The 18,124-nt window shown below is 46.8% G+C and overlaps 1 protein-coding gene across 7 annotated transcripts in view; it reads left to right on the forward strand.

Annotated features, from left to right (window-relative positions):
- Positions 1-18,124, forward strand: part of NLRC5 (NLR family CARD domain containing 5) — a 37,481-nt gene that overhangs the window by 3,974 nt on the left and 15,383 nt on the right. For 6 of the 7 annotated variants that reach the window (XR_006931139.1, XM_046899362.1, XM_046899364.1 and 3 more), the window contains 20 exons: positions 241-541; positions 2,803-2,865; positions 5,967-6,032; positions 6,668-8,423; positions 9,425-9,508; positions 9,827-9,910; positions 9,991-10,074; positions 10,924-11,013; positions 11,796-11,846; positions 12,286-12,351; positions 12,575-12,658; positions 13,224-13,307; positions 13,730-13,819; positions 14,438-14,503; positions 15,031-15,111; positions 15,506-15,589; positions 15,987-16,070; positions 16,603-16,692; positions 16,817-16,864; positions 17,289-17,363. Coding sequence is in view for 6 of the 7 variants with exons in the window: in XM_046899362.1 (XP_046755318.1) it covers positions 241-541; positions 2,803-2,865; positions 5,967-6,032; positions 6,668-8,423; positions 9,425-9,508; positions 9,827-9,910; positions 9,991-10,074; positions 10,924-11,013; positions 11,796-11,846; positions 12,286-12,351; positions 12,575-12,658; positions 13,224-13,307; positions 13,730-13,819; positions 14,438-14,503; positions 15,031-15,111; positions 15,506-15,589; positions 15,987-16,070; positions 16,603-16,692; positions 16,817-16,864; positions 17,289-17,363 (3,431 nt within the window). In the remaining variant the exon portion in view is untranslated. The remainder of the gene's footprint in view (positions 1-240; positions 542-2,802; positions 2,866-5,966; positions 6,033-6,667; positions 8,424-9,424; positions 9,509-9,826; positions 9,911-9,990; positions 10,075-10,923; positions 11,014-11,795; positions 11,847-12,285; positions 12,352-12,574; positions 12,659-13,223; positions 13,308-13,729; positions 13,820-14,437; positions 14,504-15,030; positions 15,112-15,505; positions 15,590-15,986; positions 16,071-16,602; positions 16,693-16,816; positions 16,865-17,288; positions 17,364-18,124) is intronic. The other variant, XM_046899366.1, reaches the window with a different exon arrangement.

The raw sequence follows: 18,124 nt of genomic DNA on the forward strand, positions 1-18,124 counted from the left end.
GCTGCATCCGGAGAGCCTGACTCATGTTGTTTGCTCTCATCCATTGCAGTGCAACACAGCAGGCAAACACAGCAGTCCTTGCACCGCCTTGTGTCTGGGCTAGGATTTGCCACAAGGCAGATAGGAATTGCTGGGTGGACCAAGGGGGTAGAGCAAATCCTGCTCAACAGCAGGGACTGTGTGGGTGAGCATCTCTCGCTTCCATGCCCATTGCTACCCTTTCTGCTTTCATCCCCCCAGCCCACACTCCAGAACGATGACTTCAACCTGGAAGGAGCTGTAGCAAGCATCCGCCCCCAGCTAGTGGAGTTCCTCAGCCATCGTCTCGACTGGCTGCTCTCTGCTTCCCAGCACTTCCTCCCTACGGCTGTCCTCAGCGGCTTGGCAGGCGTCACTGACCACAGAGAGAAAGTCTCTGTGCTCCTCGACCTGCTGGAGAAGGCTGGCCATGCCACCTGGAAACAGTTTGCACAGTGCCTCTGCATGGAGTGTGACCTGCCCCTGGAAATGGAGATACTGCTCATGAGTTCTGCAGGAGAAGGTAGGTAGCAGGGGTGGACCAGCTTCCTCTGACTGCCCTCCAAACATAACCAGCGTCTTGGCACCCTGAAGGCACCGGAGCAGGCTAGGCACTGATGCTGCCAAAACCCTTAATTGTGCACTCAGTGCCTTGTCAGTGAGAGGTGACGGTTCACTTCATTCTGCTCAGGCAGCTGCAAGCAAGCCCAAGCCACCTGGTAGATGATCTAACTTTCCTTCTGGTTCACCTCTTACACCATAACCTCTGGAAGAAGAGCAGTCATTTCGGAAATATTTATTGCCAGCAAACAACAGCTCGTGTTTTTGAGAAGTGCTTTTTTACCACGGCTGGTGTGGGTGGGCACTTTCTCATCTGAATCTGAAAACAAGCGGGTTGCTTACAGCACTGCTAGCATCACCTTGTTTTGAATGCCCCTCTGCAGGCCAGCAGTGGACTGGGCTTTTGCAAGTAGGATGTTTGAGCAGGGGAGAAGTCCATTAGGATGCAGTTCCCGTAATATATTCCTATTCTGTGTCCTTATCCTGCTGGGTGCTGGTGACCAATTGGCTGTGGTCACTCTTTCAACAACAACAACTGGACTGATGTGAGATGCAGAATATTTGGATATTTGGCTTAGAAATGTAAGTTGAGATAAAAAAAAAAAGTTATAAAAGCAAAAAGCAATAAAAAATGTATGCTCCCAATAAAGCTGAGATTAAATGTTTTGGTATATGTGTAGGGAAAAAAAAAAAAACACCTTTTTTTTTTCCCCATGGATTTTTAATTGCTTGTTTTTGATTTTCCTGATCCAGGAGGAAAAGAAAGAGAGAAGTCTTAGGGTATTTGCAGACAAAGAAAGCACTTCCTCACATCCCTCATTTTTACTTGGAAGCAGTGTCTTTATAGTTGACACAATCCCATCTAGACTGTAACCACTGCACTGTGTTTGAGGATGTAGGCATACACGGAGTGCGCACACACTCCATTAAAGCCTACAATACCAACTAAGCTGTGCTTGTACTTTATTGTATTACTTAATTTGGACTTAACATCCCCTCTGCTAGCATCCTGCATAGCAGGAAGTCCTGCGTGATGAGATCTCTTCAGCAGTATGTGTCTAACTCCCTGCTTGCAATAACTTGCCATTACTTGCATCAGTCAGTAGATGCAGCTGTTAGTGACCGACTTCAGCAGCTGTTACTCCTGTTATCAGTCAAACAGCCAGGAGCAAGGACTGATGTGGCCTGTCTCTCAGGACTAAAGCTGAAACAGATTTTCACCTTTTAATAATGTGGAGTATCATAAAAGAAGTGATTTCTTCAGGTTTCAGGATTGGCTTATGCCAGTTAAACTGTAGCATTGCCATTTTAGCATCACTGCTCCTGCTGAAGATGACTTGGTTTGGTTTTCCTCTAGTGTGATTTTAAGGGCGGCCTGACTCTGTGCATGGCTGTGTGATGGCAGGGGCCGTCTCAGGGCAGAGGCTGGTGGCGCTGAGGAGGACTCCGGATCAATCTTCAGAGTAGCAAAGTGGTTTTTAGTTAGAGAAGATGAACTGTTAGATTGCCTCAGCTGAAGTGACTCCTGGGAAAATGTGCTTCTGTCTGCATGGTGAGCCAGACTGGAGGACCACAGCTAGTGGTGCTTTGCTTTATGTGGCGCGCAGGGCAAGAGTCAGCATATTAAAGATCTTGAATGGATTTTGTGGGAGGCTGTGGCATGGCCTCATGTGGAGCCTTGTTCTTCACTGCGTTTCCAGCTGGAAATGGCAGCAAAGGGAACTTGTGTATGAAGGCTTCCCATCTGGTTTTAGGGAGCCACCTTTCATGATGTCAGTTTGTCTGAACTGGTGGTTTGCAGACTCCTGTTTGGCACGAGCAGGATCTTCCTCTGAAGTTTTGTGACTTTAGTCTATGGGGCTGCCGGTAGTGTGTGGGAGCTCTTGGCAGCTCCTGTGCAGAAGCAGGGAAGAACGGAGCTTCCCTTTTGGGTTGCAGTGTGGTTTTAGATTAGCCAGAGCTGCTCGTGCTCTGACTTTGCGTGTGTCATACTGAAAAGTGTTTCACACCTTGAAAGCAGAGGTTAATTGTATTTTTGAGCAAGCTGAGAGGAGATCAGATGGGATACCAGAAACCTGGCTGTGTTGCATCAGCCCTTATACTGAGCCTTGTTAATGTGCCACCGTATGTGTTGTGAGCTATTTGCCCTTTCGTTTTATCTGATCAGTTTTCAAGAGCAGAATGATGGCAATAACTTTCTAATTTCCCATTCGACTCCTCTAGGTAACTTGACTCAGAAGCAAGAAGCTCAGACAGACGCAAGTGACCAGTCCTCTGTGCCAAGAGGTAAGGCTGAAACAGACCCGTGATGCTATCTATGGTCTTGGAATGTATCTGCTCTGCCCGTGGGCTGGGCAAGACTACAAATGTCCCACATACTGGCCACAGCACTGGCAAGGTGATCCTCACACATTGTAACTTCAGGTTTGTTTTTTCTGTTGGTGCTTTCTAGATAAACATCTCCTGTTTCATTTTCTTTCCCTGCGTTTCAAAATAGCCTTTTTGGCCCTGGCTCTGAGGAGGAACCCATTCAGTTTCTCTTTCCAGGGAATCTCCCATCCATCGTGTGAAACAACCGCTTTTTACTGCTATACTGTGGTTGGCTCACTGAGAAGTGAAGGAAGTTGGTTTGGCTTTGAAAGAATTAGCAGACAGACTAACCTGGAGTTGATACAGCAGAAACCACTCTAGGAGCCTGGGAATCTGAGCTTAAAAGAATATGTAGTAATAGATCTAGGGCTATTTTCAGGGATGAACTTAGGACTGTAACTTTGGACTTCTAACTGTACAGAAAGGACATGGAGGTGCTGGAGCAGGTCCGAAGAAGGAAGGGCTTGGAGAATATGGCCTATGAGGAGAGACTGAAGAATCTGGGGCTGTTTGATCTGGGGAAGAGGAGGCTGAGGGGAGACCTTACTGCTCTCTTCCAATATCTGAAAGGTGCTTACAGCAGAGTGGCATTGGTCTCTTCTCACTGGTGACAGGACGAGGGGAAATGGCCTCAAGTTGTGCCAGGGTAAGTTTAGGTTGGGTATTAGAAAACACTTCTTTACAGAAGGGGTTGTTAAGTACTGGAATGGGCTCCCCAGGGAGGTAGTTGGGTCACCGTCCCTGGATGTGTTTAAAATCTGTTTGGATGTGGTGCTCAGGGACATGATTTAGCAGAGAGTTGTTAGAGTTAGGGTAGGATGGTTAGGTTGTAGTTGGACTCAGTGATCTCTGAGATCTTTTCCGACCTGAGCAACTCTATGATTCTATGACCGTGGACTTCCAGCTACGCAGATTGTGAAATGAGGGATTTGTTTTCAAGATCCCTCCTCTTCCCCTAGAGCTCTGCAGTGGCATCAACGGACGTCATCACCTTTGGTGCAATGTGAAAATGCTGTTGGTTTGGGGCACCACTGAGCAGTGTCCCTGAGCCCTCACGTTACAGCTGCTGGAAGAACTGGAGGCTGCTGAAATCTGAGTTGCCTCCTCAGTCTCCAGGTTTTCAGCCTCCAGATATGAAGGAGCATCCCAGGCCCTCCCAGTGTGAAGAGACTCACAGCAGAAGGATACACAGAGGATGTGAATCTGACATCCAGCTTGCTGAGTGTTTGCAGCAAAAGGAATCGATCCAGGTCATCCGCTGATTCGCACTGATGCTGAAAGCAGCCATCAGTTTGCTGTGTCATCCTGAAATGTGTGCCGGAGAAAAACAAAGCAGTAGGAAATGAAGCCTTGCATTCTGCAGGCTGCAGCACAGAGGAGTTCCTGAGCCATTAGCCTGGCAGTGCAGAGAGCAAAGTGGAAACCTTGAGTCCTCTAGAGGTGCTTAACATTGCTGGCAGGGAATGGGCTTGGTGCTGGATTGCCCATTGGCAGTAGCAGGATCTTCTTGCAGAGCTGCCCGTGTTCCTTGCTGAGGTTTGCTCAGTGCCTTATAACTTTTGCGTTTGCACCTGCTCTGCATGTTTCCTCCTGCTGGTCAGGCACAGGTAGGCTTTTAGCACTGCACTCCCTGAGCAGCAAGCATGTTTTCTGTTTCTGCTCTTTCAGGTGATCACGCGGGCTTATCCTGCTTTGTGTGGACTTGAATCCTGAGGAGGAGTAAAGAACAATTCAAAGAAACTGGGCTGTGGGCTTTGCTACAGTGTGTAGCTGGGATGTGTGGTCTCTCTATGTGGTATAATCTCATCTCAGGTTTGCCGCTCTTCTTCCATACGCTCAGAACCACATCCGCCATGCCCTACATAACTCTCCAGTGCTTGTTCAACTATGCTATATGCATACATGTCTACTTTTGTCTCTTACCTTGAATTATAAATTGAGAACATCTCTGTTTTTCTTCTTTGTTTTTTATTTTTATTTTTATTTTTTATTTTTGCATTCCAGCAGCTGTGGTGCCACTGGAGTCACTTCCTAGAATGCTTTTTGATGGCTGCTTTTTGGCTGAGGTTCTGGCATTGCTCAGCAAATAACGAAATAATGGACGGAGCAAAAGAATCATTTGCTAAACTTAATGCATCCTTCAAAGCATGTGCCTTTTAAAATTCATGTTGTTTCCTGCAAAGAGTTTCAAAGCAGGTTGTACCATTACACCTATTTCTGATGTCCCAGCTGTCGGGGGCTGAAAATGATCAACATTTGGTCATTGCTCTGTGAAGTGAGGTCAAAGTCACTGTCAATGTCAGATTGATGTTGATTTCTTGTATCTGATCATGTGTCCCTCAGGGAGATGGATGGACCTGCTCAAATTCTCTTCAAAAACACCCAGGTAGGTTGAATAGGAAAGTAGTACATCATGCTCTGGTAGGCACAGCTGATGTTATCCACCAGGAAAAGCTATATGATGAACTGAATAAACTAAAGCGCTGCAAGTCTGGAGAGCAATTGCCTGGAAAGTAATGGAGCTCAGAGGGCTCCATTCCTCATTAACCAGCCTGGACCCCAAGGGCAATCCTGAGAGCTGCAGAGTATTTGAGCCTTAAGGACCAACCCAAGCTGACTTTCTGAGTGACAGGATTGTAAGGATGGGAAGGGACCTCTGGGGATCAAGTCCAACCTCCCTGCCAAGGCAGGTTTCCTAGAGCAGGTTACCCAAGAAAGCGTCCAGATATTTTGAATGTCTGGAGAAAGAAACTCCTCTTCTTGGCCGTGTGGTGAAGATCAAGTGTAGTACCTGTTCTTATCAGTTTAACTTTCAGCGGTTGGATGCGTGACTGCTTTTACTTCAGCAACTGCAAAAACAGTTGTGTAAGCTCAGCTTGAATTTCCAAATCGTTTTTTCTCTCTGATTTTGCTCCTTTTTTCAGTACCCTGAATGCTTTGCTGAAGAGCCTTGCCCAGCTCTATGTAAGCTGACATTCCAAGTGCTGTTCTGATGTGTTTCTGTCTTTGCTTTTCAGGGTTGACGCGCCGCCGCCGTAGCAGCAGCCCCATCAGTGATAAGGGTGCTAAACAGAAACGCCTGGGTATGTTGACATGCAGAAGCAGAGTAGTGATGGGCTTTCCTCTGAGGAAAGGACCCGTTTAAAACTGTCTTGCATAAGTACCCAATAAACCAACTTCCTGCATTGAGGGAAACTTCTGCTTTGTGGCTGCAGAAATTCTTATGCAACAGGTTGTGAAATGTATCAACAGTGGGACCTGGCAAGGGATGCAGATGGCATATCAGGACTCATAAAGCATTCAGCTGTTAATCTTCTCTGTATTTATTTGTTGGGTTTTTTTCTTTTTAAACCAAACTGGGAGATATGGTGATGATTTAAAACCTTCTAAAGGTTCCATAGTTTCTGTAGCGCGTTAAAAACGTGTATGGTTTCAGCTCACTCTAAAATGGAGAGGTAAGCGAATGGATGAGCGATGACAAAATCAAGTCAGAGTAAATCCAAGGAAGACTCAGTGGTCTGAGCAGGGCTGAGGGCTGTATAACACTGGTGCAAAACGGGGAAAAAAACCTTGTTTTTATGTGTTCATAATGTGTCATCTCTAGCTGTGTGAAGCAGCCTCTGGTCAGGGCTGGGGTTCCTCTGGGAGTGGCAGTGTTTTTGGTCTGCTATAGCTCAGAGCTAACTTTTTCACCTTCAACTCACTCTGCTTTGCTCAGACTCAGCTGAAAAGTATCAACGTCTTCTCGTTGACTCCATCTGCAAGAGATATGGAAGCAGGAGAGCAGCAGGAGCAGCGGCACAAGAGCCAACGCAGCCTCTGGCTTTCAGCCAAGCCTTTGTCAACCTCGTTCTTCGGCAGAGCAAGGCCTCCCGACTGAAAGAGAGAACAGACAAACCCCGGGAGGACGTGCCCAGTGCCCCCGAGCCAGAAGAATGTGTGGATACAGCCGTGAGAGTGTCAGATCTCTTTGGCAGCGTGGTCCGATCGGGTACAACGAAGGTGATCTTTTTGTTTGGTAAACCAGGTACAGGCAAGACCATGCTGATGCACAGGATTTGTCAGAAGTGGGCGGAAGGTGTCTTACATCAGTTTCTCTTCACTTTCCTGTTTGAGTTCCGGCAGTTGAATTTACTAAAAAGAAAACTGACTCTGAAGGAGCTTTTGTTTGACCTGTTTCTTCAGCCAGAAGACAGCCCCGATGCAGTGTTCCAGCACCTCCTGGAAAACGCCCAACGTACACTGATCATCTTTGATGGGCTGGATGAGTTTGTGGGTAACATGGACGTGTCATCAGCTTCTAAAGGAAGCCTGAACCGTAGCTCCAGTATGTCCATATCTGAACTCTTTGCAGAGCTTTGTCATGGGAACCTCCTACCTGGCTGCACGGTGTTGGTCACCAGCCGCCCTAAGAGAGTCCCTGACTTCTTGATAAACACAGTAGATTTGCTGGCAGAAGTTTGGGGGTTTGATCACGAGAAGGTTGAGGAGTATGTCAGCCACTATTTTCGTCATCATTCATTCAAAGAACAAGCCATCGCTCACCTGAAGAACAACACCAAGCTCCTCAGCATGTGCCAGATCCCTGCCCTGTGTTACGTTGTCTGCATCTGTTTGGAGTATTTGCTCCTTAAGCATCAGACGAGCGTGGAGCTTCCCCAGACCATGACACAGTTTTATATCAAAATGCTTCTCATCTTCATAAACAAACAGCAGGGGGAGCATGCAGGTGATGAGGAGGCTCAGCTGAACAGTAACAAGAAGGCCATTTTGGGTCTGTGTGATCTTGCACTGAAAGGCCTGGAAGCTAAGAAGCTCGTGTTTTACGTTGGAGATATTCCAGAGCACGTGAAAGAGTTTGCTTCCTTGCACGGTCTGCTGACTGTCTTTGAGGTGAAGACAAACAGCGCTCACCCCGAGACTGGCTATGCCTTTGTGCACTTGAGCCTGCAGGAGTTTTTTGCAGCCCTGTGTCTCATGATAAGCAAGAGTGTGGACAAGAGCCACCTGAAGAGGAAGTTATCTCTGAAGTCAAAGTGGACGTTAAGGAATGAAGCAAAGACTGGGTTCATGGAGAGCTTTCACATCTTCCTCTCAGGCTTGTCATCCAAGGAGTGTAGGACGTTTATCATGTTGCTAGCTGAACAAAGTGAAGCTTGGGTGCAGGATAAGCAAGATGCAATCCTTCAGTCCCTCAAGAAACTGGCAGCCACTCAGCTGACCGGGCCCAAAGTCATTGAGCTCTGCCATTGCACGTTTGAAACGCAAGGCCTCGAAGTAGCCCAGCACATTGGGAGCCTGCTGAATTTCAAGTACGAGTTTAAAAACTTCAGACTGACACCTCTGGACATGTCGGCTTTGGTTTTTGTCATCAACTCGGGCCAGGATGTGACTCACTTGGATTTTGCAGGGTGTCCCTTAGACACGGACTGTTTGGAGATGCTGGCCAGCTGTAGGAATGTGGAGCATCTGAGGTAAATGTGCGGTGTGCTGAGGGCTGGGAGGGCAAACCTAGCATTTCTGTTTTAAAAGGGAGGGAAAGATGATGTGCAAAAACAACAACTTTGATACCAGAGAAATTTAGTAAATAATGTATTTCATAGAATCACAGAATGGCCTGGGTTGCAAAGGACTACAATGCTCATCCAGTTCCAACCCCCTGCTATGTGCAGGGTCACCAACCAGCAGACCAGGCTGCCCAGAGCCACATCCAGCCTGGCCTTGAATGCGTGCAGGGATGGGGCATCCACAGCCTCCTTGGGCAACCTGTTCAGTGCGTCACCACCCTCTGTATTTATGAGTGACTGGAAGATATTAATGTGATAAAACCATTCCGGCTGGTTTTTTTTTATGTCTTTGTTTGGACTAAAACAGTGAGAGCAACAAGGTAGTTAGCCTAAGAGATGTGGGGGAGGATGATTAGTGTTTCTTGGATTTAGAGAGGCAAGATGAATCTTGTGAGCAAATGAGAAAATTCTGATGTAAGTGAAGTCACCATAAACCAGATGAACAGGAGATAACAACTGCAATTCAGGGTGCCTTCCCTATCAGTACTTTGCTGTAATGCTGGAGGGACTTTCCAAGCAGGATCTCTTAGGATTTTTCTATAGAGGTTTCTTCTATATAATCCCCTCCATAAAAGAGGTACTTTGCCTTCAGACCTTGTGTCTTTTTTATTCTGGAAAACATTGGTTGCTTTGCCACTCGAACTTACAGCATCTGGTCTGGGCTCAACCTGCTTGTAACTTGGTAGGTGCTGCTGTACCAAAAGGGAAAAGCTTTCTGTCCTTTTAGTGCTCACAGTTAATGTGCAAGTTTAATGGTTTACTAAAAACCAGATTCCACCAAAAAAGAACGTGACACAGCATCTGTTGTAAAATCAATTCAAGACATGTTTTTTTGTCACATTTTAACCTACTCTGTGGGCTACCTTCTTTGTTGTGTTTAATTTTTTCCCCTTTTCTTTATGTTTTAGCTTTCGGAGTAGGAGATTTGGTGATGACTTTGCTGCTGCGCTTTCAAAGGGCTTAGGAGAAATGGGGAGCCTGAAGAAACTAGAGTAAGTCTGCTTGTAAGGTCTGACCCTCCTCCGCTGTGTCTTTGTCTCGCAGGTTAATCACTCGCTCACTCATGGCTGATCATACAGAGCCATGCAGAGCAGCACAGACATCCGTGGCTCTTGTTTTCTACCACCACCTCCTATCAGGAGGAGTTTTGCTCTGCTCTGGTTAAAGAGCAGCAGAAAGTTGGTTGCAGGTCGCAGAGTCAAGCAGCATCCTCTCTGCATATGGTGCAGGCACACATCTGGGATGGCTTTGCCATGTGCTGCACGGATGCTGGTCCTCCCTCTGCTTGATTTGATGCTTTCTTTTTCCAGGGTGACAGGTGGAAGCATCACAGCTGCGGGGCTGACTGACATGGTCCAAGCTTTGTCACACTGCCTGCAGCTCGAGGAAATAAAGTGAGTGTGGTGTGGCAATGCCACTTGAATCAGCTGTACATTTGGGTTTTGGGTGCTAATGAGATCCAATCTGTGTGCAGCTTGCAGGACAATCGGATACAGAATCCAGACGTAAAGACAGTGATGGAGCTGTTTTCCAGAATGGAAAAGCTGAAGAAAATAGAGTGAGTAAAAAAGACTTAAACGTATCAAAAATGTTAGCTGTTGTGAAGCCAAGCACAGCATCAGAGAGAGCTTAAGAGAGAGCATCAGAGCAGGGTTGATGGATGTCTCTGTAAGGGTTGGTATTAGTAGAGGTGCCACTAGAGGACGAGAGCTTCGCCTCTCTTCCCCTTGATCAGGCTCAGGTTGAGATGCCTGAGCTCTGTAAGAGCAGATGGCTCTCTCCCTCTCTTCTAAACTTTCCTTTAGCCATCTTGTCCTGTGCTGCCCACCTGGGAAGGCAAAAGCAGGCCACTGCCCACCTACCTTGGTTAAAATGGGGACACTCTGCCCTTAAAGGGCATCCCATACCCCTGGGTGCGAGCAGGTGAATCCAGTATACCTGCAGTTCCTGCTGAGGAGGGGAAAAAGGGTGAATGCACCTGCTCCTCTGCTTTCCTGAAATGCCGGATAACTGCTTCTGGGAAGCGTCACTGTGTGCCCGGTGGAGCATCTTATCATACAGAGAAGTTTGAAGGGCAGTGAAGTTGTAAGTCACATCTCCTCATGTGTTTCTGATACACGTAGACAGCATTATTGTTATGATTACATTGAGGTTCATAGGTGGTCTGTGATCCTGAGGTTCTGTAGAAGCAAGATGTTCAAAGGTTTAGTGAGGTCCGACTAGCAGTGAAACAGAATAAATGCGTGGTTAAAGAGCAGATCCTCAAAGCATGCAGGTACTGTGGTTTTAGGGGTGTTCCTGAGAGCTTTGGAGAACCTTCTGGGTGTTGGGGGTGTGCACAGAGGGCATTTGGGTAACAAAGGACCGTGCCCAGCATCTGAGACTGTCTTCTTCCTCACATCCACAGTCTGAGCAAGAACAGTCTTTCCTTGAATGCTGTTCTCCTTTTGGCAAAGGAGTTCATCGCGTGTCAGAATGCTGCTGAGCTACACGTCAGGTATCAGTGCATGAGAGCTCTTACCAAAATATGTTGTCTCTTTAGGTGATGGCTCTATCAATGGGTACTGCTTTACAGTTTATTTGTGAGTTAATCAAAACCAATGAAAGATGACTTTTACTCCTTGTTTTCTGTTTGAAACACAAAACGTGAATCAATCATGTTATGGATTCCCTGCTTGAAGCTTTTTTAATAGATCTTTTTGTCTATAAATTGATTTGCAGATGTCATATTTCTTCATCTATAACAAAATCTAAACTTGCTTTTAGATCTGCAATATATCAACGAGGAAATTCTTCACCAGCTAGCATAATTACAGATTATTTTTGCTTTTGTAGGTTGAGGATGAAAGAGAAACGTTTAAACCTTAGCTCATGTGCCTCTGCCGTTAGTCTAACAGGCTAAGTTCATCCTTGGTGTAACTCAGGGGAAGTCAAACTGCGTACAGCTTTTTTTCATTTTTCTTGCTGGAATGGAGTTTCTACAGAACCTCTGTCCAACACGTGGCTGGCTTTGCAAAAAAAAAAACCAAAAAACCCAACCCATTTCTTCTTAACCCCATTTCTCTTTTGTGTGTGCTGCAGTCCCAGGCCGATATAGGGGTATAGTGCTGCATCCCAGTCCCACAGCTGCTTTTTGGCTTGTCAGTGGCAGTGTGCTCACTTGGCAGACGTTGACTCTTTAGCACCCAGGGAGCAGCTTTGGTCCTTACTGAGCACCCCTGCTGAAGAAATGACATCCTTCTACCTGTGTCCTAACGTTGGCTTCGATCTCATTTTCAGGAAGGACACTGTGATAATATCTTTCTCGGGCCCATCTGGGAAAGTTCCAAGGTGAGAAACTGCACTGGGTTGTGTTCAGCTTGTTGTGCTTTATTCAATGACACTGGTTTAAACCATCAGCTCAGTGTCATTCTAAACCACTTCAGAAGAACTGATTGCCTTAACATCTGGCAAAGCTTCCTGTAGTGGCACAGTGTCATGTGGAGGCAAAGCATCATGCGTCGTACAAGTGCCTTTGATTTGGATCTCAGATACTGAGATGATTCAAATATAAAGAAATCCCACGCGGGCACCCCCTGTGCTGGTGGCTCCCACCTCCTGATGGGGGTCTTCTGGCCTTGAAAATCATTTAGCCTGGCTTGGAAGGGTTGGGGAGAACCCACAGCTCATTTTTTCTTCCAGGAAGCTCAGAGAAAATGTTAACCAGCTCCTGATTGCTCAGATGCTTCCTGAAGGCATGTTGAAGGCCAAATGTTTTGCTTGTTTGCAGGTCTTTGGATTTGAAGCGGGAACAAAACAAGGAATGTGTGACTCCAACTAGACATCTGAGGTTGTGGTAAGAGAAGGCTCTGAAATTCCTCCTGGTTGATGGGTTGATGCCTCCAGCAGAGGGTATTGGCTTTCTGAGAACAAGGAAACTCAAGAGCGCTGTCTGCACATGCTGAAGCTGGAAAATATCCCTCTCAGCCCTGGCTCTGTGTGCCTTCATCTGGAGAGAGGTTCCAGAAATGCCAGCTCCCTCTGTCCCCTCACTGCTCATTAACCTTCTCTGTTCCCAGCTTGCAGGCTCGCTGCTTGTCTTCACAACATGCAAAGGAGATTGTGTCCATTCTGCAGAGCTGCCCACACCTCTCTGAAGTAGAGTAAGTGCCACCTTTCCTTCTTGTTGCGTTGCTATGAGTGTGGGCAGGAAGCAGTGTGTGTTAGAGACAGAAGGCAGTGAGACCCCAAGGGAGGAACCCAGCACACTGTGTTGTGTCTGGTGAGATCTCGGTTAGGGATTTTTGGTGAGCTTCAGCAGGAGCTGAATGCTGAGCAGCTTTTGATTCCTCTGACAACTAAACTCCAGTTTTCCAGCTTGGTATCTTGAAATTAAGGTGGAAAACTTTCTTATCCAGTGTTTCCTTTCTTCCGTCCTTCCTTCCAAGGGGCAGTAAACACGTGCTCAGTTGATTTCTTGCTTTGCCCTTCCAATTAAGTTTTTTATAATGTCAGATGTTTCTGGTACTCAGCCATGAATCTTGCTTCTCTGGGGATAAAACTCTTAGTCTGGAATTGCTTCACGCAGAGATATACAGGGGAGGTTGCTCTGAAACAAAAGACCTGTCCAGGCAAAAAAAAAAAAAAAAAAAAAAAACTTAGGGAAAGCAAGTAGATTTTGGGGGCTTTGTTGTTTATACTGTCCCCACTATCTGGAAAATGCTTCAGTTTATCAGATAACAAGCTTGGGGATGAAGGCTGCAGTTTCCTGCTGGAAAACCTCTCCTGGATTTCAATTTCAAAGCAGCTGAAGTAAGTACTGCCTTGTACAAAACCAAATTGCCCTTTTTTTTCTTGAGCTTGGGTTATAGGGGGGTGCTGCATAGGAGTTCAGGAGGCAAAGACCTCACCCAGACCAGCACTGCAGAAGCAGCTGTGAGCACTACTGGGGAAGGATGGGATTCATCCTGAGAGGCCGTTCAGGCTGAAGCTGGCCACGTGCTAAGAATGTAGCACTCAGAAATAGGTCTGAGTGCATCCGAAGTGCCATTTTATTAACATCCCTTTCTGAGGGGTAGTGGTCCCCCCCTGTGTGCTTTGCTCCATGTCACTGCTGTAGCGCAGTGGGTCCAAGCATGCAGCGCAGTCGTGACTGCTTTCATCAACACAGTCCTCCTGTGTGTCGTTTGCATGTGTGATTTCCGTAACCACATTTTCCTTTTCCTCTTTCTTAGTCTGAGTCACAACCTGCTGTCTGTTACTGGCATTTACAGTCTGTTGAAGGCAGTGAATACCTGTCAGAGGGTGGTGGAGGTGGAAGTCAGGTGTGTAAGTCTTGAAGAATCCTGTCTGAGGTTTATTCCCAAAGTTGGGTACTGAGAGCTGTGTTAACTTACTTCAGGAAAGGGGCGGGTAAAGAATGTGCAAAGATGGTTACTACCATTTACCTGTGATGACACATCACTGCAAGCTGATTCTATCTGATCCACCATCTGGAATTTGAGAAGGTGCAGGGCTGCGTGCCCTGTAATGCTTTAGGGCACGCACGGATTGAGCTTTAGATTCATTTCTGTGCTCTGCCTTGGGGAGTTTTGGAGAGAGTCTCTGTGGAGGATGAGAAATGGTGACATCTCCTGGAGCTGAGCTGAAAGTTCTCCCCATAGTATTTTCCCTTGGAGACACGCTAGGATTCCTGTGCAACAGTTTTCTCTGCACTTTTTCTGACCGTTTGGAGAAACTGAGTTATCAGATATTGGGTAGCTTGATCCAACCAGGATTTAAAACTAATGGAGATGATCTTTTGCTTGCTTTGGGAATAGTTTAAGTGATTAATAGCATCGAGGTGTTAAGAGCAGATCTCCACCAACACCGAGCGTTCGGGGAAAAAAAGGATTAATTTGAATAACCAAAATGTGCCATTGATTGATTTCTTCTTTTCTCAGCCTTTATCATAACACTGCAGTCCTGAGGTTTACAGAAGACGGAGAATTTGCTTCCCCTCCTGCTAGGTAGGGTGTGCATGGACTGATGGGGGGGTTGTTTTTCTTTTATTTCTCAGCATCTTGTTTAGTTCTTACATCCTCTTTTGGCACCGAGGGGGACACTTCAGTTCTTTCCTTCTGTCCTCCTTTCCTCTGAATCTGAACTTAGTACTCTCTCCTGGTTTCCTTAGCTATTTGGAATGTTTTCCACTAGCTTCTGTAAGGCACCAGGTGACAGAAACTCAGGTATTTTAGCATTTGGATGCTTCATCTACTTATGACCCAGCTTCCTTTTGTTAAGACACTCTTTGTGCACAGTACGTTCAGGTAAAAGCTGAATGCTCCATCAAATTGTAGCTTAGATGGGAAGTCTGTCATGTTCCCCTTGTCCCCAGCCTCCTGCACTCTCAGAGTGTTGGGATACTCACTGAAAGAAAGAAAAGCCTGCTATGGACAAGAAATGGGTGTGGGTAGAGCCAAGTGAGCCCTGGGGTCTGCCAAATTGATGAAGCCTGAGTCAATTCTTATTCTTGTCCTGTTTTGTGCTCACTTAGTAGGGAAGAGCCTTTGTACCCTACTGATGACCAGTGGGATGGCAAAGAAAACCAGACACCTGTTCCCTCCAAAAAAATAAGGTACTGTTGCAAATTTCTATCGTATTTAATTTATTTCCTATATCTGTATACTATAGCTGATGAAACCAGCAAAACCTCCAAGTTTGAACGGTGAATTGCAAGAGAACTGGTAAAGACCCATTCAGTCGTTTGTCACTGTGCTCATGGGCCTAGCTTGCAGCACTAGAAGCTCTGTGGTTAGTGTTTGTGGTCTTGTACAGCAGTCAAAGTACCTTGTGGGCTGTGCTTTCTCATTAACGGCATCAGCGTGGTGATTGTGTGATACTGCGTCAGCTTCCACGTGGCAGCTGGAGAAGACTGGTGGTGACAGAGCTTGTGGCACTGCAGGGATTTGCTGCTGTTAGTAGGGGAAATGCAATGGAAGCTGGACTGTTGATTTCTCTTTTTTCCCTAGATTGACATACTGTCGTTTTCAAGCCAGTGACCTGGAGAAGCTGTGTGCAGTCCTGAAGGAATGTGGCAGCATCTCTGAGCTGGAGTGAGTCCTTCAGAAATCTTACATTCCTTATCTGCAGTTTGGGGGGGGTATTCTGAAAGTGCCATTTGTCTGTGCCAGGGTGTTGTACAGAGAATGTGGCATAGACACAGCTTTACGTGGGCTGGTAAGCTTTGTCAGGGAGGCGTGCAGTTGTAGTGCTCTCTGAAGGCAAAGGTCACGGCTTATGCATCCAGAAAGGGGCTGTTTGATCACTTAGCCTGCCTTCAGGTGGCACAGAAGCTGTACAACCTTGCCTTGTGTTTTTGGCCATGGGGCCATTTGGGACCAAACCTGCAGAGGATGAAGAATGTTCTGCTTTCAGAGCTCTTGCTGCTAAGAGCTGATTGTGTCTGTTGTTTTTGCCTGTGAAAATTAAATGTCTTTCTTTAAATCCTAGCCTCTCAAATAATTACCTGGGAGATGAAGGACTTGCACAGCTGTTGCAGTTCCTCCCGAATCTGAAAACGTTGAGGTCACTCAAGTGAGTAGCTCACATTTCTCTTTACTCATGGATGGGTTTTTGTGGGAGTATTGGTAGTGGAAGCACGGTCTATATTTAGGAAGGGTTGCGAGGATCAAGTGAAGTTACAGTTTGTGTTTTGCAAGTGTGGATCTGCTGTGCCCTCTGGTCTTTCCCCATCCAGTACAGATTCTTGCCTTGCCCCACTATTCTAAAACACAAGGAATTCCATTTAAGCCTAAGAACAAAACTTTTCTGTTGAGCACAGTCAGGCACTGAATGGAGTTGCCCAAAGAGACTGTGGATTCTCCATCTTTGGAGATGTTCAAAATGATGTCCTGAGCAGCCTGCTCTGAGCACTAGGGTTGGGTTAGGTCATCTGCACAGCTCAGCTCTGCAGGAGTTGTGTTTGCAGAACTCGAAAACTTGGAAGCGCAGACAGGAAGGTGGGAGAAGCACCCGAGAGTGTTGGGCAAGGATGTCTGTTATTGGGTGACACAGTATAAGTTGGTAGTTCTGCTTGCCACAGCTGATTTATCTCTTCTTCCTGTAGGCTAAATAACAATCACCTCTCCCTGAGCTCTGTGTTCTGCTTAGCTCAGTCCTTGTGTACACTGGAACACTTGGAAACAATGGACCTCAGGTATGACCAAGAGTACTTATCCTGTCATTTTCTCCTAGAAGACCTCAAGCTGTGTGTTTTCAGGAGTAATACAGAAGCTCTTGGCTTCAAACTCCATCGTAATTCTGTTCTGCTCTGGTTACAGCTTAGGACGCATGCAGGTGGTTCATCTAACCTTTGGGGACAGAATCAGGTAAAATCATATCCACTGATCCATTCAAAGCCTTTCAAACTCCTCCTTACAAGATCTCATATAAATGATGGTGTGTGTCCCCAGGTTGTGCTAATTAAAAAGTTGCTTGGCTGCAAGCTCTGGTGGTGGTGGCGGTGGGAGCAGGGTGATCCCTTAGGCCTGGTTGAGGCTGTGGAGCAGACAGCAGTATCCCAGTGATGAGGGATATGCCAGGTCAGAGTGAAGGCCCGCAGTGGCACATAGGTGCAGTGCTCTGAAGGCTGGGAGAGGGATTCTAAGACCCTTTTTTGTTCTGGGAACAGCAGAAGATGGAGGAGTGGGTGAAGCTTGAAGGCAGACTGGAACATGAGGCCACTGTCCTTCTGCAGTTACACAGGGGCAATGACGTCAGCACAGCTGATGAGAGAAACTGTTCTTTCCCCAGGCTCAGAAGGACCAGCAGATGGAGAAGAAGTTTCCTGGTACATCCGAAGCACGTAACAAATGGACAGTGCTTTCGGTATGGCAGCCCACCTTCCCTTTGTGACCCAGAATGTAGGGAGAGTTAGCTGTGGGACCTATCTGTAGTGTAATGTGTGGACCAGACCTGTGCCTCCAGCTGTTTCTCCTTCCCTGGGCGCAGGGAACTCTCCTGCGCCCAGCCTGCCTTCAGAGGCAGACTCTGCTCTCTTGGGAAGAGATTTCTTTCCCGGTTGCCTCCCACTGATTGTGAAGAAATGGGTCTGGGGAGGAAAGGTGGCATCTCTTCCACATGGAGCCACTTCTGGAATATGTTTGTCTTTAATCTCTCTCTTCAGTCTTCTTCCCTGTTAAAGCTGGTCAGAGAGTCCATACCCCAATATAACACCAGGTCACAAGGTCTTGGCTGGCATAATTTGGCAAAGCCTCACACAAATAAGGCCAGCTGGCATCAGCCTAGGCCAACAGCCTTTGTGCTGTGGGGTGACTGGAGGGACGCAGTCATATCCTAGAGGCAGATGGGCGAATAATACACCTTCTTGGGATAGACTTGGGGTGACCTTGGCTGCAAATGTGTATGTGAAAATAAATAGTGTATCTTTTGCTTGGCCATGCTCTACAGGGAAAGGTTGTGCCCATAGATAATGATGTGCAGCCTGGCTGACTACTGCATTCATCCCATGGAGGCCTGCCAGTGAGATGTTTATGATTTCCTTCTTGGAGGATGAGACAGGAGGCTCCCATCTCACATGGCTCTGTGAGAAATGACAGTGCTGAGCAGCTTAAGGCGCTGTCCAGACA

This window comes from Gallus gallus, chromosome 11, assembly GCF_016699485.2.
Source record: "Gallus gallus isolate bGalGal1 chromosome 11, bGalGal1.mat.broiler.GRCg7b, whole genome shotgun sequence".
In the NCBI taxonomy this organism is placed as follows: domain Eukaryota; kingdom Metazoa; phylum Chordata; class Aves; order Galliformes; family Phasianidae; genus Gallus; species Gallus gallus.